This window comes from Pyrus communis, chromosome 6, assembly GCF_041283825.1.
Source record: "Pyrus communis isolate YQ-2024b chromosome 6, ASM4128382v1, whole genome shotgun sequence".
NCBI lineage: Eukaryota > Viridiplantae > Streptophyta > Magnoliopsida > Rosales > Rosaceae > Pyrus > Pyrus communis.
Genome location: NC_142570.1, coordinates 5,846,439 through 5,868,540, shown reverse-complemented (window position 1 = coordinate 5,868,540; position 22,102 = coordinate 5,846,439). Strand labels below are relative to the sequence as shown.

Below are 22,102 nucleotides of genomic sequence, written 5' to 3'. Positions count from 1 at the left end.
TTTGGGCTTACGGCCTGTTGTCAACCAAAAAGAAAAGTTATCCATCTTTCAAGTTTCACACTTAGGCCACAAAAAAGTTTGAAGAGGGGAAATAAAAAGATTTAAACCCTCCATGATTCGGTGTTTAAGTGTATTTGGATCAATCATTGTCTGCATTGTGGGATATCAGTATCTCGGATACATTGTGGGATATGATCAAGTAATTTAAGTCTTTTGATATCATTTGTTGGAGAAAGAGTCGAACACTGAATCTCAGACGTAGAAGTGAACATTTGAGTAAATTATTGCTCTAAGTAGTGAAACAAATGATTTCTCCATGAAAAGTAGATAATGGTTTTGTTCTGGATTGCTACACCAACCAAAAGGGGAAAGGAAGAGGAAGTGGTCAGCTGGGTGGAATATTTTCCACCAAACCTAAGAATCTATAATATACCACAGTCCATACAAACGAATAATGAGAATCTCATGGACGATAATTGTTGAATTAAAAACGACTCAAAAACTTTTTAGATGCCATCACGATATGCCGATATGTTTATATGACTTTAGAAGAACAGCAATGGTGAATCTTTTATATATGACATCAAGTCAGCTACAACCACACACATTGAGCTTAAACAAAGAGCTAAACAAATGGGGAAACAAGTGATCAGAATTTTCGGACAAGTCTTGGCTGGAAACTACTATTAAACATCGGATTGTCGGTTGATATTTCTAACAATTCGATCGAAATACAAGGTAGACACCCAAAAAAGATAGCTCTGCTGTCTCGGAGCTGCTTATTTCCTTCCTTGCAAGGAAAGCCTCCAACTAAACGATACAAGGAAACATGACGATGAAACTGATCAAATGGAAATCCCCAAAGACTTCTTGAACTTTTCAACCTCCAAATATACTGTGGAGTACGGGAGGAATTCTTGGAAATATTCTTTGCTTAAATCATTTATCGCGACCGCGAGTTTGGGGATCTCCAAGGTCTCTTCATGCGTTAGAGTTCGGACAAACCTTGCCGGGTTTCCAGCCCAAAGTTCACCAGTTGGAATTCTCCTCCCCGGGGGAAGTACAGATCCAGCTTCAAGGATAGCGTGGGTCTCCACCAAGGAACCTTCCATTAGGATCGAATGCTGTCCAACAATGCATTCTGGCTCAATCGTGCAGGACCGCAACAGACTGTATGCGCCAATAGTCACAAACCTCTCAATGGATGTCTCTGCTGGAAGTCCTGAGATAATGAAAGTGTTGCGTATTATAAACTCAGAAAATCCCAGCAGATCAAATAGCAATAGATTCCTTGCATATTTAAACATATCCTAACAATGATTTCTTGCATGTGGTCCAATATCCTAGTGGATAGGGTGCTAAGTTCCTACCCATGCGTCCCGGGTTTGAAACTTCCCCTCCCCTAAGTTATTGTAATAGTTTCGAACTCTTCCCCCTTCCCCTAATAACAATAAAAATTTAAAATTAAAAAAAAAATCCGAAGAACACCTGATATGCGTGTCAAGAAACATCAACTAATAACAATGGAATACAAACAAATCATTACTGCCTTCAGAGATGCACAAACAACCGATGTATTTTTAAAACAAATTGATAACATTAACATTTGCTCTTTATACAAAGACAATGAAGATGATAGATCAGATCACTTGCATAAGGTTAGTCTCTGGTTAGGACCAGGAACAATGTAGAGATCTGTGGAAACTTGGAGTAAAACGAATTTAGAAATATAATGCTCTAGGGTTGTATCCTCAAAGTTTTTAAAGAATTCCAACTCAGTATTTACATCCCAAGTAAGTCTTTAACGTTCAATAAGTTTCTAGCAAGAGATGTTGTATGGATATAAGTTCAGGAATGGCCAGATGCCCATAAACGGTCACCTGTTTAAAAATATTAAATACAAATGCCAACTAATCGACACTATAACTTTCTTACTTATCACTTGAAATAAAAAAAAACTCTGCAAAAATGCCACTGATCTTATCCATCAATAATTATTGGAACCCGCTGTTCCTCACAACGAAGAGAACTTCTATATTGTATAATGAATGATTGACACCCATGCCTAGCATATCTCTCTACCCATGAACTCAGAAAATGGAGAACGGACTAAGGATGATCTAATAGGCCCCATATCTGAAAAGAAACTGCAAATGACAGAGGCAATTACACGCTGCCTCTAAAAGAACACTACCTCCTGCCCTCCCTTGTTTTTAAAAATCCCCTTCTATTTATTTATGCCCATACCACCCAGGTGATACAAGACAGTCGCTTTCTTCCCACCAACAAAAGCACAATGAATCTCAAAGAACAAAGAAATGCATGAAGCCCGTACCACCCACAACAACTTTGTTTCCCTTATCAACTTGTGGCATACGTTCAAAGCAATATTGCAATCAAGAAAAAAAGGTCAATATTCTTGCCAACCTTTTCGGATATAATGTACCAACAGGGTGACATAAAAAATTAAGGCCTTTCCTCCGAATGATATCCCAATTCCTACCATGAGCAATAATGCAAGCACAAATTTGTACCATCAAAAGTACTCCTTCCGAATCATTGCATAAGAATTAAAACTAGGAAAGGATATCTCAAGAGTCACTACTCAACAGTGGTTGCATGAAAATAGACAGCCAGCATCAACTCCCCAAAATATTTTATTCCTTCTAAGAGATAGTATGGAGAAATTTATATCCATGAAAGTAAAGAAGAAAGCTGCCTAACTTCCAAATCATTCAAATTCTACAAAAAGTAAAACTTCAACCGCTCAGCAGAGAAGAGACAGCGTACACATTGGCAGATTAGGAAATACTTCCCTAATTCGCACAAAGGAGAGTTTCCAATCCACTTATCCTTCCCGTCTAATTTTATTGAAATCCCCACAAGTTGAAGAGTGGGACAGGAGGAAATAACGAGTAACAACCTTTTGAAGTGTCTTTACAAGGACATTGACTCAAACCTCTACCGGTCTAACCACTATATCGCCCGTTATTGACATATCTATATTTTCTTGTGATGACACTATGGGAAAGGGAATTACCCTTTTTTTCTTCTAAAATGAAATCGCAGCCACCTTATCCTAAAGGAGTAAAATTTATGATTTTAAAATTGCCTACACCTTCCACGAAACATGATCCATCTTACATTAACAAGATACAATTTCCCACCCAACACGAGATGCCTTTTTTCCTTCTCCCCTACAAAAAATCTACCCCTAGTATCTGTTTTTCCATTCTTTAAATCACTTTTCTCGAAATCCAAACGAAGAGAAGAAAACTGAACTAAAAGCCATTAAAAATTCACTGAATTAGTGTAAATTCATCTCCTTTAAATGTGTACACCTCTTGCCATCTTCCTCTTATCCATCTTCTCAACCACCGAACCCAAAAAACTAACAGCTCGCGAGTTACATTACACCTAGTGAAAGGCCCAAATGTACTACGAAATTCCAGTATTTACTTACAAGTTTCAAATTTTTCTTCGAATTCTCAGCCAATTAACCTCAACAGCTTAACAAATGCACAACAATTATAGTCACTGCAGCAATCTGACACTACAATTCAGCTACCAACTCACTTTTAATCGAACAATTAACAGAATCTCAAACAAAACAAAAAAAAATAGAAATAACCAAAAATTAAGAAATCAAATGGAATATAAAATCGAAAAGCTAGAAAATTGAAGAACCTACCTGTGGGGGAAGACCAAGCGGCGTGGAGGACACATCTTTCCTGAACATTGGAGCAGAATCCGACGGTGATCTTATTGAGATCGCCGCGGAGGACCGACCCTGGCCAAACGGATGCTCCGTCGCAGACCGTGACCTGACCCGCCAAGACCACGTTGGGTGCCACGTATGCGTCGACGGCGATCTTCGGGAGCCACTGGCCGAGTGGAATTATCCTTCTCTGGCCTCTGTAGTCCCACTTGACCCGATCCGGCGAGGGTGTTATTGCCGCGGCTTTTGCTGCTTCGGCAGAGAAGGTGCGGTGGAAGGCGGATGGCTGGGCTGAGCTGGAGAAGGAGGTTAAGGCTCTCCTGGAGACGCGAGCTATGGCTGCCATTGGAGAGGAGCAGAGAGAGAGAGAGAGAGAGAGAGGAGAGAGAGAGAGGGAGAGGTGTATTGGGAGTGGGAGCTGGAAATGGAGGAGAGAGCGAGGTGGGCGAGTCGGGTGGGGGTTTGATTTGGATGTGGGCCGTAGATTATGATGTGTGTATCATGGGCGGAAGCCCGGGAATTTTTATGCCAAAAGCCCAATTATTATGATCCAATCAATGTAAGCCCCAACCAAGTGGAATTAGAATACTCTTGCATACGACGATGAGAAATTTTCCGTCACGTAGTGTTACCATACCCGCTCATGCATTAACATATGAATGAACAACAAACGCTAATATGTCATGGATACATGGTATAATGTTGATAAGTAGATATACGGATTATAATATAAGTGAATTAATAATATCACGTGGCGGTGTGACAGTCACACTGAAAATTTTCTCATGAATCAAGCTTAAACTCTAGCATTAAAAGTGAATATATTACTTCTATACTTGAAAAAGTGTTCATTTGTCTTCGGGAGGGCAACCCGAATTTGAATCTTTCAACATTTGGAAGAAAAATTTGATAAATTAAGAGTTAGTTGATAAAAAGCGTTCGTGTTGAATACATATATTCTTGTGTTCTACAGAATTTTGTTTGCAACTTTACCTATTTAATTCGTGCTTCTCTAATGTTATGGCATGCTTGAGCCAGTAGCCAATATGTCGAGAATCATTACTTTTTCAAGAGTTTTGTGCAGAAGTACTTCTCCATTCATGGATTGTGGAAGTTCTTGGGTGATCTAATAAGAACTTTTTTCTGTTTTTCTCTTTGGGTTTTAGTTTAGTTGATCTTAATCAGTCTAATTTGTATGAGTTCTTTCTGTAGTTCTTGTTTCTTTGAAATAAGAAGATAAAAATTATGTACGTACATAGGCAAAGAAATATTCCTTTTTATCATCGTTTATATGGATAGAAACTTATGCATAACATTGATCCACAACATCATATAATGTACATTAATTTCCACGAACTTCATATAGTTCGTACACAAGAAATTAGAAACACACAACAGCAAAAGCTATGATCGCAGTCCCTCACAACAGCAAAAGCTGCAGCCACTAATTATATATAAGCAGCTTTTTCAAATTAATTAGGCAGCAGCTGGTGTTGCTGCGAGAACATAACCCTGAATTTCAAATTAGTTCACTCACACAATAAGATTATAGTTGATTAACAGCAAGCTTAAGTAGCGATCAACATAATTAACATAATACTTAGTTTAGCAAATCTATGTAACTTGGAAATGCACTCATGCATGCATTTGCTCCCGAAGTAGTTGTCGAGGTCGACGAGGTGACATCAGCAAAATGAAACTCCTTCGACTTAACCTCAATTCACAAGACAAAGTAGCATGTGTTAACCAAACGAAAATGTCCAATTAACTATGCATTTCTATATGCCTGATTGCAATTTGCAAAGCAATTAGAAACTAATTAGTAGAGGAAATTAGGGCAATGTTTACTCACTCTTTTTAGCAGACGCTTGTTTTCTTCTTGCAATTCTTTATGCTGCAGCAGCATTTTATACAACTTAATTACACGAACTACTATTTCCGCACGTCCAAAGTAACAATGCATTTGAATTAATCGAAACAACGTAATTAAGTAGGAAATTACGAGGGTTGTTACCTTTCTTTTCAGCAAGTTGACGTTCTCCGAAATGATCTGTCTCTGTTTATTAGTTTAATCACATATCAGTTAAGCATAAATTTGTAGGTGTTCACTTTGGTGCTACAAACTAAACCTAAAATATAGTACTAGTTGTGACTGATTAGTTATGTATTACTATTTTTCTATGAGTATATACCGATTTAGAACGGATGCGTTCAACCCCAGTTTTTAACTGTCTTTCCAACTGCTTTAATTCTTGCATACCAAGCGTTGATAGCTCTTCTCCAGCCAAGTTCCTACATATAGATGTTCATAATACCATGTTAATTATTTTAAAATATGTTGAGAACAACCATATATATACATAAGCTCCTATACGATGAACGGAATAAAATTGTTGTAGATGCTAGAAGACCTACTTCAGCCGCATTTCGAGGTTCTGTGTAGTTCTTCTTAACTCTTCGGTTTCATTCCTCCAGTACTGCAAAATAAACACCGCAGATCAAAGTAATATATTTACCGTTTGTTGCAGAGACAAGAGATGTGATAGAATAATGACAGCAAATTTAACTCCGAAAAAGTTTTTTTGGTTCACTACTCTTTTGGAAGTGATTAATAACTAGTAATTAGAGGTGTTTTTCTTCCCTCTAGGGACCAATTGGGAATAACTCTCATATATTTGTTTGGCTTAGACAAAAGATCAGAGTGGTTATCTCGGTTGAACAGAATTAGGATCTACATTAGGGACCCATTTGAATTGAAAGAATAAAATATTTTACCATGGACGAGGAAGTACCAAAGAGTTTCAGACTGAATTGTTAAAAATTAATGTAATGCATGCAGGAAACTAAACAAAGAACTTTCAAGTACCAGTTAAACCAACACGTGAAAGGTGTCATTTGAAAGTTCTCTCACATGATGCTTCTAGTCATTTTTAGGTCCCTCTACATAATTTTTTGTAGTGCAATATATCCTATAACAAAATTAGCCTAACTTTCATGAAACTTTGGAGTCCTTCGTCTAAACGTACCGGTTAAGAACTTAAATTATTTTTCTTGATATATTATCTTCTTCTTTTTTATTTACTATTACTCCATAGTTCACATGATGTTGTTAGTGGTCACACTGATAGGACATGAAATACCCAAATATTAATCGTGTTCTTCAGAACTTCATGACATGTGAATTAGTATTGCCATGTTTAGGTGTTATGTACGGTCATGCCATAAAATTTTTACCAAAAAAAGCAATATATAAATGTATTATACCTCCATGGTTCTGGCCCTTCTGAAGGTTGAGTTGTTTGATTCAGGCAACCCTACTTCACGTCTATACATGGCAATGGTCCTATTTATGCTGCATCACAAGTTAACATAACAAATTATTAATTAATATGATCATCATTAAACCTACCTAGCTAGTTTAATTACTTGTTAATTAAACGTACTCGTGGCTTGCAAATTCGTAGGCCTTGCCAGAGTGAGAGAAGACGATGACGGCAACTTCAGCATCGCAGAGGATAGAGAGCTCAAAAGCCTTCTTCAGCAGTCCATTTCTGCGTTTGGAGAAGGTCACATGTCTGCTTATTGGGTTATCTATTCTCTTCAGCTCCACTTTCCCCCTCCCCATTTTTACTAATACCTTATTATATTTGTCCACTGCAACTTACTCACCGTTCCATACTATATATAGAAGAATATTCATGTTAATTTGTAATTAATTAGGAGATTGATTTGTGATTAGCGCAGATGAAGGTGCTGGTTAATAATTTTTTTTTAATTTTTGACACGACGTCACTACCAAATTCCCCTTTTGCAATCATCCTACTCTCTTTCATTATTATTGGTACTATATATAATGACAAACCCTAATCTGTTACTGTTAAGAACCCTAATCATTCAGTTATGTGAAGCTTCGGCTTCTTTCTGAAACCTAACTTCCTCAGTCCTCTCCTCACAAACCTCTTTAATATTATGGTTTGGCTTGCGGGGGTGTGTCTGTGCTAAAACTACTGCAGTAACTCAAAAATGTTGTGGAAAATGAGAGATTTTATTACGTCACAAATTCAGCTTGTATTAATCGTTACTAGACAGTTAGTGCACTTTTTCAACAAGCGGCAAATATTTATTGGATGGTGACGTCACTGAAAATAAATCTTGACTGGATAAGAAACTATCTCCGTCGAAAAGGCATCGGATCCTTGAGTTGTGCTATTCCCCAGCTACGTGCCCATGTTTATGAACCCTCAAATAAATTAACGAGCATATGTATGTAAAATTATATCATTCTAGCTATAGGTTACATCTAAGCATCATTTCTCTTATAAAGATAGAACGATAATGAACCTCGTATATATGTTTCTTATTAAATAAATGAGAAATTCGAACTTGATTTCTCCTTCAACTTTAAATCAATAGATTATGAATCACATTTGAATAAGTTTTGTGTAGACCATATTGTTAATAAATATTAGCTGACCACATGAAGTGTTACTAAACATAACTAATTTTGTTAAATACCGTATCGTGTAAGCTAATTACTAGCTAGTGTGATTTAACAATGCAACCCCTCTAAAGAAAATGTGATGAACAATGTAGTTAGTAATTATTAATTAAATGCATAAGAAGAATTTCTCCATTAATCTCTACTACTTAATAAAACACTCATTGTCAACCAAAATCCTATGAAATTACAAGTTTAACCTTCTAATTAAAACAGAACATGACTAAGAAATATGGGCAGAAATGTAATTTCACATAATCAAATTTTGCTGTTTTTTTTTTTCAAGGCCTCACCTACGTGTAATCCTAACATATCTCTAATTAAAAAAAAAAAAACTTCCCACTCTCACACTCTCTTCCACTCTCCTTTTATTTCAAAAACAAAAATTAAAAATTTTCACACACACTTTGTGTGTGCTCATATGCTAGTATATATAAATTGCATTCGAGATTATATCAATCAGTTGTTGAAGCGTAAAACTTATAACTCAAAAGGCTCGTGAAACCTAACAACACCTTTTGAATAAAATACGTAAATAAAATGAGAGGTAAAGAACTTTTGTTGGGAAGAGGATCGTTCCGGATCCTCTTTCTCAAGGTATTAGGGATTTTCACATTTTATTATTTTGCGATCAATTTTTGTTAGATACTGTTTGTGCTTAATTTTAAATTAAAAAATTCAAAATAATTTTTGACCATACGATATACGAAGAACGAATAAGATGTGACGAGAGGATCATCCTAATGAGATCCAATTCCCTTTTACATGAAAAATGTGGTTACAAGCGTCAAACTACGACTTATCTTAGGGGAGATGAATGGAGACATGTTAAGTCATGATTGGAGCTGTGCCTCAATGGTAGTCCACTTCAATATGATGGCGATGGACTTAAACCTAGGACACCACAACCTTAAAACTTTTTTTTTGATAGGACATTACAAAAAACAAAAGTGGGAATCCTCCGGTGGAGGTAAATAAGTACATATTTATACTTTTAAAATTTATATTTGTACTAGAAATTAAGCTCATAAGCATCTAATATGTTAAGAGTATCTCTAACAATAGTAGCTAAATCTTTGCTATTATAGTTAGCCAAATGGCTTAGATATTAAGGAAAACTAATGAAAATGATTTAAAAATTTTGAGTTTTAACGATAAGGAAAAAATAAAGGGTAAAATGAATAGTACCAGGATTGATTTTTTAGTATAAAAATATGATTTTTCGTTAGAATGAACAATACCGAAAATTTTTCGTTAACGTTTCCTAATATTAATTTAGCTATTCACATCTTCCAGCACTACTAGCTATTTTAACTTGAAGTTAAAATATTTTACCACTACTTTTCCCAAATCTACTCAACTCCTTTTTCTACTGAGGTTCGCACCCACCTTCTTCCTTTCCCTTCTCTGTTCTTCATTATCTTTTTCTCATCTTTTGTATTATCTCTCTCCCGAAACCCGAATCTCACTCATCCTCTCAGTCCACCACCATAGATATATCACCCCGCAACACCATACACCTCGCCAACAAATGCACCACCACCGCAACACCAGACCCATCGCCAGCAGATCCACCACCATCGCAACACCATACTCATAAACACTGACCACCGAATCCACCTCCACAAAGCACCATACTTAACACAAATGTAGTATCAGAAGCAGCATCACAGTAGCAGACGCACTGTAGCATCAATGCAACTTGTAGCAGACAAACCGCCTAGAGCCCCTAGGCGGCCACCTAAATCCTCTCCAATTAGTGAACATTTTGACCTAGGTCCATGGTCTAGACGCCACCTAGACCTATTTTTAGAACAGTGCTTATAGTTTTATGACATTATTAACTCTTTTACACTTAAAACACACACACACACACACACAAAAGAAGGGGTTTTAGGAGATATCCTTCCCATTTTTATGAAAAAAAATAAAAAACCAGTCATATGAGTTTCACAGCGCCTGAAAATTTTTCTTCATATTTGTCAACTCAACTTCAAGGTCAATTATAGATTCAATGCGCATCCATTGAATCAAATATTCAATAATAGAATTCTGACCTAAAATGAATTAGCAGTAAATCCATGTTTATATATGTTTTCAAGCACTTTATTCAACGCTTTTATCTTAAATGTAAAAGAACAATATCAGCAAGGCCCCTCACATATATAGCATAACACCAATACACGTAAGAGCACTAATGATCGTTAGACCTAGTACGTGAATAGCAACATGTCATCAACATGTTACTAGGATTTGCACTCTTAAACGTATTTAGACTCCAACTCCAGCTCGCAACTCATAGGCTTAAACTGAAATCCAAACCATAAAATTCTCATGTGACCATATCTCTTTTATCAACCACTTTGTCATTTGAATTGCTCATCTGCCCATAACATGTGATTTAAGAGAAAAATGTCGACATGTCTCCCACATTTTCCTTTCCATGGCTCTTCCCTCAGCTAACAAATCATCAAATCAAAAGCTTTATTATTTTATGATTCCAGCAATAATCGAACGTGGGTTAACATCTTTTCAAGTACGATCGAAAAAAAAAAAAACATCTTTTCAAGTTGCCCTAGAGGTCAAGCATGTTGATTGGTATAGCTAAGCTGAAGCTGAAACACGTTGTATTGTGCCACATCCAAAAGAGATGGAATCCAAATGTGTTGATGGATCATACCTCTATTAGAGAAATTGTATAAATGATGACACAAATAGATGGTAAGTGGAGCCCTACTCTTTAATCAAAGATTTGCTAACGTTGGGAGAGATCAACTTTTTGCTCTTCGTTTTTTATATTTTCCGAAAAAAAATACTAGTTACCTTCGCCATCTTCCTTTTCCTTTGTTCCTCTCCTACTCCACTCACTAAATCTAATAATGTGAAAAGACATTATTTTCCTTCCTCTTTACCCTTTTAATAAATCTAAAAGTTGAAAATAAAATAAAATATGGGCACACACACCTCTCTCCCTACCATCTCGTCTTCCCTCACCCTACCCCAACCCCATCATTCAACTATCAGTATTTGTTGCCTGGGACTTATCATCAACGACCAATGATCAAAGCTGATAAACCTGTTTAATATATTCATTCGAATCTAAATTTGTAATAGTCGGTGACTCTGTGTGTTGTTCAAATTTTGATCAGGGCCATTGAATTACAAATTTTACAAGAAGGCAAATTTGGATCTACTTAATTTGGAACAGGCAAGCAAGGTCGGTGACTTTCTTACGAGTTAATAGTTTAGGGTTTTGATCGATTCATTTTGTGATTGAAAATTGGGTATGTGATTGAAAATTGGATGTGTCCTATATTGATATATGTTGAACTAATGGTTGTGATATGTTATTGTGCATTGTTAGGATGGACGGGTCTAAAAGCCAATCTATAACACCTACGGTCTTGGGTAAATGGAAATAAATAAGCCAATCTAGTGCACCTACACCCCCTCAAGTAGAAGCTCCCTCAAATGAAGAATATCTTCGTGATGATTATTATGAAGATGATTGGGACGATGATCCTGATGTGAATGGTGGCATACAATTAGAAGAAGTAGTGGAAGAAGAAAGTATGGGGAGGGTGGCAGTGGGAAGTATGGAGAGGCCGGCCGTGGGAAGCAATCGGAAAAAAGGTAATAGAAGAAAGGGCCCAAGCTTGGCATCGCAAAATGCCACTAAGATACCATTCACCGGTGAAAGTGGGGTGACAAGGGTGATAGTGGAATGCAACCTTTGCAAATTGCAAGTACCGACAGGTTCCTCCAAACATGGAACAACGAGAATTCTGAAGCACTTGAGGAAATGCCCCCGGTTGCAGTCTCTTCGAGGGTCCCGATTAAATCAACCATTGTTGTCACATGGGCGGTTCAATTGTCTCTTACACTTTCAATAAAAAAATGAAAAAAAAGACTTGATATGACATGTGTGAAATGAATTATAAAGGCCGAGATGTCTTTTAAGATGGTTGATCAAGAGGACTTCAGAGATTAAATCCATGACTTGAACATTAAGTGGAATGGGTCAACCATCAACAAGAAGGGGGGAAATCTTCATGAACTTGAACTTTCAAGTTCAAACAAACAATTTAAAATTCATTTGGAACTTTGGTGTGTAACTTTAATTTGTTGCTTTTTGGTTTGCAACTTAAAATATTCCATTTCGGATTGTAACTTAATTTGTTGCTTTTGGGTTTTGGTTGCATATAGTTTTAATTTAAGTAGTTTGCTACTTGCTAGTATAGAGATAGTAATGAACATTAAATTAAGTAGTTTGCTAGTAGTTTGTTAGTAACTTGGTTATCCTAAACTAGATTTTGTAAGGAATTGTGTATGTGACAAAGGCCCAAAACTAAGGTTGTAAGAATAGGAAAGAGATCCTGTCCGGATCTCTTCCTCCTAATCCACCAAGTCTGGAGATCCGAACCATTGAAATTTGATCAAACGGTTACAAATAGGAACTCACTTTAAAAGTTATAATAACTTTAACGTTGAATCAAATTTCAATGACCCGAATCCCTAGACTTGGTGAAGTAGGAGGAATGGATCCGGAGAGAATCCAGTTTCATAAGAATAATTAAGAATATTCCAAACAAAAATTACATACTTCAGAAGCCCAGAAAATTTGGGTTGATAAAATTTGAGCCCAAAAACCAGTTCAAATCAGGATGCAAACAAATTGGGCCTAAAGGCCCATTCCCGACTCCAAACTGAAAAACCCAAATTGTTTCGGTGTCACCAAGTTTCGGAAAACCGAAATTTCGGTTTGGTTTGGATATTCACAGTCCGTCCAGAAACATTTTGGTTCGATTTTCGGTCTTTAAGTTCCGATTCAGTATCCCGAACCGAAACAGCCCTATCTACATATGAGTCTCTTGCAATTTTACACCAATTCTTGCTTGCAAGGGCCCAAAAAGGACCAACGCCGTCTGGAACGACTGAACTGCAAGTGACCCAAATTCTTGTACACCATGAATTTCTATGGATTGGGTTAACCCAACTGCTATTTTACACCCGATCCGTCATGCGATTGTCAATTTACCTACCAATACACGATAGTTCAGAGGTAAAACCGCAATTTGCCCTTGAGATATTGTTTTAACCCCCAAGTGTCCAACCATTTCAACCCCAACAATGCTTACTTTTATTTTCATCGACATCGAACTCGAAACCCCTTTCAAAACGTTTCTTTTGGGTAAACCCTCGTTCAAATGTTTTAAAATAAAAATACCACTAAACTAAGAACCAGTTGGTCTAAAATGCGTAAGAAAATACAAAGCTTCATTATCAAAGATAAAGAAACAAGACTAAACCAAATTAACATAGATTATAGTAAACAAACTAATTAAACAGTACAAGATTAAGATATCGTTTAGAAGTGTTTTTAAAATGACCGAAAGCGTTTTTGATAAAAATATTTTTTGAACAAATTCTTAGCATGAATGCAAGTAAATAAGTGGGGCTTTTGCATAAAGCACTTTTAAAACACAAAAACACTTTTCTCTAATTGCGCTTTCAGATATTTTAAAAGTCATTTTCGAACGAGATCTAATATGTTGATCGAGTTCACACACTCTAAAAATCTAATCACTCAACTCACATAATTAAGTAAATAGTACATAAATAAGAATAAAACATCTTAACCAGCATAGATGTGAACTCCAATGGCAATAAGGAAGATGGTGAGGAGGCCAAAGTAGATGATGGCGTGCACCACGATGGAAGCGGCGCTGGTCTGCATGTTCCCGAACTCCACCAACGTCCCACGTCCGGGTATCTGAAACAAAAGCCCGGGTGTCAACAGCACAAACAGCACCACCGCTATCACCACCGGACCCCAGTCTGCCATTTTTGCACCTGCTCTTCTCTTCAAAACCAGATCAGCGAGGAGGAGGAGGAGGAGGAGGAGGAGAAAGTTATAGACGGGTTTGGAAGATCTGAGAGGAAAGTGGATGGGTTTTGGAAGTTTGTGAAGAGATAGGAGGTTGGGAACATAAATTGTCGGACAAGTGCCTAGGTGCCATGTGTTTTTCTCGTGACAATGGACGAGTGCACGTGCCAATTCTGTGACGTGTCAGGATCTTGACCGTTGGATTTCGATGGATGGGATCTTCTTGGGGGGGATGAGTATGAATTTGAATTTGGGATTTAAGCTTTTTTGGACTAAGCATTTTTATGTTTAAATTTTACAAGGAAATTGCTTCTTTTTTTTTTTTTTAAGAATTTGATGTCACACTGCATATTGGTTTACCGTTTTTGGACAAAAGAAATTTACAGAGAATGTCAACCAATTTTTGTTAAAAGAAATAAAATAGTCAACTATCTGATATGATTTGGAGTGATGGTAGGATACAATAATTCATGTTGAAGTGATTGTAGGAGAGGATCGTAATAGCATAAAATTAGTTTCGGTTTACCTAGAATAGCTTCACAATTCTTGAATAAATTCACATCTCTGTATAACTTCAGTTATGCAATACAAAATACATTCACATAACAATTTTATATAGCATCATAGCACCGATCTTGGTGACTCTAGAAGCCCATTTCACTTCCGCTACGAACGCAACCTAAATTCCTTCCATTAAACACAGCCAACATAAGCGACGAAAAACCAACAGAGGCAATGCCACACGCATCTAATCCTCTCATCTTACATCACTAAGATTCACCAAGTCTTGTTTTAGTCTCACAGCTTCTTGACGGACACGACTATGGACAGTGAAGCCGCTTTATGCGCATCGCTCTCAGCGCCAAAAACAAACTTGGGTTTATTGATGGATCAATCAAGAGCCTTGCAATCACTAATACCAAGTATTCAATTTGGCATAGATGTAACGACATGGTCTTGTCATGGATTTGGCAATCCGTGCAAGGCAACATCGCTTGCAGTATACTCTACTGCAAATCTGTATCAGCAGCATGGAAGGATCCTGATGAATGATTCTCGCAAGGATCTAGGATCTTGATGATCGATCCTAGATGGATTTTCGTGTTTTTTGTTTTTTGTTTTTTAAATTGCTTCTGATGTGCTTTAAGAATAATCAGATGTAAAAGAACCAATTTAGCATTTGATAAACTGTATTCTTTTGAAAGTGTCATGAATATGAAAAGCAATGTAAAAGCGAGAGGTAAATTTTGATGTAAAAGTGATATAATCATATATAATGATAAAAATGGACATAGTAGTGGGGTGGTGACAATGATAGTGGTGGCAGGGGGTAGTGGTGGTGATGGTAGCAACAATAGTAGGGGTGTGGTGGTGGTGCCAATAATAAGGTTTAGTGGTTGAAGAATAGAGGTAGCAATGGTGGCGAATGTAGCACTGTTGGCAACAACGGTGAAAACAACAGCAGTGGTAATGGAGTCAATGGTGGGAGGTGGTGGTGTAACGCTAGTAGTTGTAGTCGTAGGTGGTGGTGACAACACTAGTTGCAACGGTGATGGTAGCAACAATTGTAAGGGTGCAATTGGTGGTGCGAATAGTGGGATGTGGTGGTTAGGGTGCAAAGGTTACAATGGTGGAAGAAGTAATGGCAACAGTAATGACGATTGTGGTTGTGGTGGTGGTGATTGCAGTGGCGGTGGTGACGATTATGGAGACGATGACACATGCAGAAGACATTCTGGTTCGACCTCGTCATATTAGGACCCAGCAGCATGGTGGGTGATGGCGCCTTTTATCGATTCCATCTTTTTCCGACGGCTCAATTTGGATTTTTTCTTATGTGGCATAATATTGCATTTTGAATCAACTTGGAAATGTTTTGAATGACTATGGATGAATGGAGGAGAGAGAATCTGGGTCCTTTTACAATTTCTAGATCCAAATATATAGTTGTATACCAAAAAAAATTTGTATATATTTGTGTGTATATTTTAACTTTGTTTTCTTCCTCATTTTCTTACCAATCAAGCTTTGACGGGTTATGCAATTTGGAACAAATGATCTAAATTGCTCAAATGTTAAATTTTCTTAATGAGTAATGCCCTGAGCAAGGGTCATGCTAATTTTCTCTGTATTGTTCCAATTTTATCGAATGTCTGCGAAGGAACTCTTAATGAGTAATGCTAGGTAAACTAATTTTTTTGACCAAATTTGTAAAATATGTGATGTTTTCCTAATAGAAAATAAGAACATTAATCAATACTTAAATAATAATCCAATCATATCAATAACCATGTCATAAGGTTTACAAAGTTTGTCCTAAGTAGGTGTTCTCCCTAACATTTCCCTTAATTAATTTCACAACACTCATCTATTTCACCCTTCTCATAAACTAAAGTATTCGAAATGAGCTCATTTCTACACTTCATAATTAAAATCGCTCAATCTCTTGATTTTTATTTGAAGATTATTCATATAAAAAATTATTTGAATCGTAGACCGTTTGTCATTCAAATATATCAAAATAAATTACTGGTGTAGGTAGCAAATAGCATATTCATAATGAACTATTGATTTGTTTGATATATTTGAATGACTAACCGATATTTTGTAGGGATGATCTTCAAATAAATATTAAAAGATTTAACAGTTCCGATTAAAGAACTTTTTCGATGAAGATACGTTAGTTGCAAGCAATATCCTAACATATATAGTAAAAGAAGGGAAACAAAGACTAAACAGTTCAACTCCAATTAAGTCATGAACAAGAAATTGCAAATCAAGGAAAATTTAATATGAAATATCAATCTCTTTACAACTTGTTGATTTTGCAATAAAACTCAACGTCAACAGGTCTTGAGTTCGACTATCACCTGGATCAGCCGGTGTGGATGTGGATTCCCACTGCCAAAATGAGGATGGTGAAGATGCCAAAGAAAATAAGAGTGTGGACCATAATTGCTCTGCCATTTGTGGTGAAGCTACCAAACTCAACATGCTTGACATTTCCTGGTATCTGAAACAAGAGGCCAGGGGAGAGCAGTATGAACAGCAACAACCCAATCAAAATTGGTGCCCAATCCACCATTTTTCTTCTGTGTTTGTTGTAACAATTGATGGCAAGAAATTGAACACTCTGATCCAACAGGAACACGAGTTTTATACAACACATGTTAACGAAAAAAGTGGATTCCTTATGAACTATGTAAACTCAAATCAAGCTAGCTTTAATACTTTAATTCTCTTTTATTTTTTAGCCAATTTCTTTTGTATTTTAGTTTTTGAGATTTTTTTTCGTAATTGTGAGCTATTATTGACACTCTAAAATTACCATTTTATACTTTAGATATATAAAAATACAAAGAAAATTTTCTATAAAATTCAGTGCAGAATGACATTTTTAAATGTGGATAACATCTACAATGTAAATTTAGCTATTTGTTTTGGTAATGTTCCTTTGGATTTCAAGTTCTGTATGATAAATTCAACACCACTACTTTTTTAAGAGAAGTTATATATAGATTCTTGAATATAAAGGCAAAATTCGCACGCAATGGGCCTTTTCTTTTCTCTAAAGAAATGCATCATTGATGCTTTGCGCAAACCTTACTATTAGAATTTAGAATCTGATTATCACATCATAATTTACTAATCCATACATTAATTTTTATCTTCGACACACACCTTTCAATTTTTGACCGTTAGATCGAATAAATTAAAAAGAATTAAATAACAAAAATCCAAAGAATGTGTGTGAGGTGGAAAGAGGTGTATGGATAGTGCCACCCATTGCTAAAAGTCCTAATGTAACATCTCACATCACTCAGGGGAATGGATCATGTAAGCCTTATATGTATATTCTCATATCTACCTAGCACGAGGTTTTTTTGGAGCTCACTGGCTTCGGGTTTCGTAGGAGTTCCGAAGTTAAGCGAGTATGGGGCGAGAGCATTCCCAGGATGGGTGACCCTAAGTTCTCGTCTGAGTTCCCAGAAACAAAACCGTGAGGGCGTGATCGGGGCCCAAAGCGGACATATCCTATAAGGTTATTAAGGGTAAGGTCTCGAGTTCGAGCCTTGTGAATGGAGCACTCATCATTGAGAGAGCTTGTCCTTCGAATGGGGTCTGATCCGGCTTAAGGGATTAATCCTCGCCTACATGCGGGGCAGACCCTGGATTCATCCAATAAAATTTTAGGATTGATGTCACAGTTACTCAGCACGATTAATCATAATCAAGCATACCAAGTAGTTAGGGGCATATTTATATACTTTTTAGGTATCTAAATGATGTTTAGTTGTTAAGGTATGGGATAAACAATCCCATCATACTGATACTTGTTTAAAATTGAGTATGACATAGTCAATCTCAATGTGAGAACTACTTAGGTCATTTCCAACCGAGGGCTGGCCAGAGGGCTCGTTTTAGCCCTCTGGCCCTCCAAGATTCTCCAAGATATTAATATTTTAATGAACAGTACAGAGCTATATTTGCTCAGTCTCCAACCGAGGGCCAGAGGGCTCGTTTTAGCCCTACCACAAAAAACCGTCTCCAACTGATGGCCAAATGGCCAAACATAATTTATATTTAAATTTAAAACTACAACAACTTAAATTTAAAAACTACAACTTATATTTAAAAATTACAACTAAAATTTAAAAACGACAAATTAAATTCGAAAACAACATTAACTTAAATTTAAAAACTAAAACAACTTAAATTTAATATCCATAATCAACATCATCTTCATCATCCGCCTTCGTAGGAGTATAGTCAGAGGTAAACAACTGCCGTCGGCTCATAATTTCTTTTTTTTTCCTATCAAAATAGGCCTTACTCATTGAAGTGTAATTCGAAGTGTTCCTTTCCATATTCTTATCATCCATCTCTTCTTGTATTTGTTTCGCCCGTTCTTCATGCCTACGCTTCATTTCTTCGGCCTCAAGGGCATTTTGCTCCGCCAATAATCGCAATGCGGTAGCCACTTCATGTTGAGCAACGTAATTATCATTTGCCTTACCCTTTTCCTTCAACCTTCGCGCCTTGTTTCGTCCCATAGCCCTAGATATGGAACCTTCACCCGAAGACGGATTTTTTACCCTTTTTTGTTGAATGGTTGGAGATCCATCTTCATCCATATCTACAGCTGAGGATGCAGTTTCGAACACCGGCGTAGGAGCTTTCTTTGGTGGATCTTCAAATAACACCCACCCTTTACAAATTTCCCAATAACTGTGAAACTGAAAGGGTTTTGAGCTGCTCTCCATATACAATTCCTCCACTTGGCGTGCCTAGAAAAAAATTAAAGGAAATTAATTTATGAAATTAAATGTAATATAATTAAATATTTAAAATAAATTGTGAAAACACTTACTTCGTCGTAGTAATTAGCGCTGCTTTCATGTATACTTGCGGCTGCTAACAATGCTTGATGCCATTTGTTCAAACTTGGCTGAAGATGTTTCTTCCATCTTGAAGGACAACTCTCGTGGTTTCGAATATTCACTGGAGTGGTGCCTTCATAGAACTCTAAGTATTTTTTGCACACACGAGTCCAAACACCGTCATTTGTTTGACAATTCCCCTTCACACTATCTTCCAACACCCATCTATAAGCCTTGCAAAGAGCTTCATCTTCTTTTCGGGTCCAAGCCCTACCTTTCATTGCAGAAAAGGCCATTTCAAAATTATTAAAAAAATTGAAGGATAGATTTTTGAAAGAGGAAGGAAAATAAGAGAATTGAAATGGTAGGAATAGTGAAAATTTTGTGAGGAATGGTTTAGGTATTTATAGGGAAAAAAATAGAAATTTTTTTTTTTTTTTTAAAAAGGCCCAAAAAACCCTTAAATTTTTTTTTTTTTGAACCCAACGGTAACTAGGGCTAGCTAGCAACGACTAGCTGACGTCAGCTAGCCGTTGGATTCAAAATAATTGATAGGAATACATTTATATTAAATAATATAAACGAAATCCTGTCGGTTATAACCGACAGGATTTCCAGTTTTTCTGGCCAGCCCCAGGCTATAGCCAGCCCTTCAGCCCTCTAGCTCTCTCCGATTCCATGGGGCCGTCTAAGATTCCACAACCCTCTAGCCTAGCTCTCGGTTGGAGACGGTTTTCAAGCTATTTTCGGCCTTTTGGCCCTCTAGACCTTTCGGTTGGAAATGGCCTTACATATTCATTCCTTATGCATTAGTAAACACATAATACGTCAAGATTGAGATGATACACATACTTAACGAGCTTGAATCATAGGCTTTTAACTAAAGTATACGTGTTTTTTTAGGCATTTTCGCCAAAATGGTCCCTGATGAGATTGACATAACTTTTCACTTTGATCAATGAGATTTGAAATTGATAAGAGTGGTCCCTGATTTTGGCCAATGTCAATTATTTTGGTTCTCCCGTGAAAAAATATCTATTACATAAGAACCAAACTGATAAAAATACCCACAAATTAATAAACAATGGCCAAATGATTTAACAAAAATTGAGGGTATTTTTGACATTTTCTCCATATTTAACGGCTGTTTTTCACGAAAAAACCAAAATGATTGACGGTGAACAAACTCAGAGACCACTTTTATCAATTTTAAATCTCAATGACCAAAGTAAGGAGTTATAACAATCTTATAGACCATTTTAACTAAAAAGTCTTTTATTACAAATGATACTACTATTCTATGCTACGAGAAGCAAAAAGTTTAAACTCGAGATGCAAGAATTGGAAAAGAATACTTACCTGTCATGACAATTCATCACTTATATCAATACAAAATGTTTTTAAAGAAAAATATTTTGTGTATTTAAATTGTAAGAGGTTGACAGATAACAAATGACTAGTTTTATTTTATTTTATTTTATTTTTTAAGGAAAACTAATGAAAAAGGCATGAAAATTTTAAGTTTTAACTATAAGAACAAAATAAAGGGTAAAATGAATAATATCATGATTGACTTTTTAGTGTTAAAATGTGATTTTTCGTTAAAGTGAACAGTACTTTTAGTTAAAGTTCCTTTATTTTTTTATTTATAAAAAAAAATTATACTATGCAAGCAACTAATCACAATCTGGAATTTATAGTACTAGCCTTCATGCACGTGCTCACATGTGTGCAGAAGGTATTTTTTGAATCATAGCGTGCTACTCACGACTTATATGTTTTAAATGTATTTATATGCGTAAATTGACAAAAGGAAAGTCAAATATTTGAAATAAATGAATAATCTTAGATAATGCTAGAAGAAACCCCTCATAAACCAATTAAAACAGCTGAATTCACATAATAAAATCGGTCTCTATAGAATTTACATTAAGAATAGAGAAAATAATATTTAATAAACAATTGATTGAATCATATTATTGCTAGCCTATTGTGAGGCTAAACCCACCCCTCCCCCTTAGTGTAGATAATATTGTTTATTTAAAAAAAAAATCATTTGACAATTAATTTAATCACATTATTATCCGTGTGCGAAAGACATTTTTTTATAATCGGCATTACACGTCTCTTAAGATATTTTAAACGTGTTTAAAAATAGAGAAAATAATATTTATTAAATAACTGATTGAATCATATTATTGCTAGCCTATTGTGAGGCTAAGCCCACCCCTCCCTCTTAGTGTAGATAATATCGTTTGCTAGAAAGAAAAAAAAACAATCATTTGATAACTTATTTAATCACATTGTTATTCGCGTGCGAAAAACTTTTTTTTATAACCGGCATTATACATCTCTTAAGATGTTTTGAACGTGTTTAAAAATAAAGAAATTGAATCATATTATTACTAGTTTATTGTGAGGTACTAATTTAAAAAAAAAAAAAAGCACCAAAAAGTAAATTATTAAAGAAATATTGTTAAAATGACGAAAATGCCCCTATCTTATTTAATGTATTATTTTGGAATGCCATTGAAGTTTTTTGTTTTGAGGACATTTTTGTCCATATATTTTTATTGAAGCATGACTACACCAAATCACTATTCACGTTTTCTATTCTC

The 22,102-nt window shown here is 36.1% G+C and overlaps 4 protein-coding genes and 1 non-coding gene across 5 annotated transcripts; all 5 read right to left on the bottom strand.

Moving 5' to 3' along the window:
- Positions 1-552: 552 nt before the first annotated feature.
- On the bottom strand, positions 553-4,148 carry LOC137711103 (gamma carbonic anhydrase-like 2, mitochondrial). The gene is made up of 2 exons (XM_068450306.2): positions 3,692-4,148; positions 553-1,222 (listed from the first exon to the last, which is right to left on the bottom strand). The coding sequence occupies exons 1-2, from the start codon at positions 4,062-4,064 to the stop codon at positions 846-848; spliced, it is 750 nt and encodes a 249-aa protein (XP_068306407.2). The 5' UTR covers positions 4,065-4,148; the 3' UTR covers positions 553-845.
- An 898-nt stretch (positions 4,149-5,046) lies between these two features.
- LOC137711651 (agamous-like MADS-box protein AGL11) lies at positions 5,047-7,367 on the bottom strand. Its single transcript, XM_068450906.2, has 7 exons — positions 7,162-7,367; positions 6,983-7,070; positions 6,134-6,195; positions 5,911-6,010; positions 5,733-5,774; positions 5,571-5,612; positions 5,047-5,432 (listed from the first exon to the last, which is right to left on the bottom strand). Exons 1-7 carry the CDS (start codon positions 7,341-7,343, stop codon positions 5,319-5,321), a joined length of 630 nt encoding a protein of 209 aa, XP_068307007.2. The 5' UTR covers positions 7,344-7,367; the 3' UTR covers positions 5,047-5,318.
- Positions 7,368-13,520: 6,153 nt separating this feature from the next.
- LOC137711541 (uncharacterized) lies at positions 13,521-14,192 on the bottom strand. The gene has a single exon (XM_068450791.2). It carries the CDS (start codon positions 14,059-14,061, stop codon positions 13,852-13,854), a length of 210 nt encoding a protein of 69 aa, XP_068306892.2. The 5' UTR covers positions 14,062-14,192; the 3' UTR covers positions 13,521-13,851.
- A 1,978-nt stretch (positions 14,193-16,170) lies between these two features.
- Positions 16,171-16,268, bottom strand: LOC137711762 (U6 spliceosomal RNA). Its single transcript, XR_011065109.1, has one exon. It is a non-coding gene; the product is annotated as a U6 spliceosomal RNA (small nuclear RNA).
- A 562-nt stretch (positions 16,269-16,830) lies between these two features.
- On the bottom strand, positions 16,831-17,526 carry LOC148696167 (uncharacterized). The gene has a single exon (XM_088696203.1). The coding sequence runs from the start codon at positions 17,270-17,272 to the stop codon at positions 16,979-16,981; it is 294 nt and encodes a 97-aa protein (XP_088552329.1). The 5' UTR covers positions 17,273-17,526; the 3' UTR covers positions 16,831-16,978.
- Positions 17,527-22,102: the final 4,576 nt, after the last annotated feature.

What these genes read in the sequence shown, in the direction of transcription:
- LOC137711103 (XM_068450306.2), bottom strand. Translation starts at nt 4,064, where the DNA reads ATGGCAGCCATAGCTCGCGTCTCCAGGAGAGCCTTAACCTCCTTCTCC. An exon ending in CGCTTGGTCTTCCCCCACAG is followed by an intron (nt 1,223 to 3,691) that starts GTAGGTTCTTCA and finishes TCATTATCTCAG; the next exon opens with GACTTCCAGCAGAGACATCC.
- LOC137711651 (XM_068450906.2), bottom strand. Translation starts at nt 7,343, where the DNA reads ATGGGGAGGGGGAAAGTGGAGCTGAAGAGAATAGATAACCCAATAAGC. An exon ending in TACGAATTTGCAAGCCACGA is followed by an intron (nt 7,071 to 7,161) that starts GTACGTTTAATT and finishes CTTGTGATGCAG; the next exon opens with CATAAATAGGACCATTGCCA. An exon ending in AACCTCGAAATGCGGCTGAA is followed by an intron (nt 6,011 to 6,133) that starts GTAGGTCTTCTA and finishes ATCTATATGTAG; the next exon opens with GAACTTGGCTGGAGAAGAGC.
- LOC137711541 (XM_068450791.2), bottom strand. Translation starts at nt 14,061, where the DNA reads ATGGCAGACTGGGGTCCGGTGGTGATAGCGGTGGTGCTGTTTGTGCTG.
- LOC148696167 (XM_088696203.1), bottom strand. Translation starts at nt 17,272, where the DNA reads ATGTGTTGTATAAAACTCGTGTTCCTGTTGGATCAGAGTGTTCAATTT.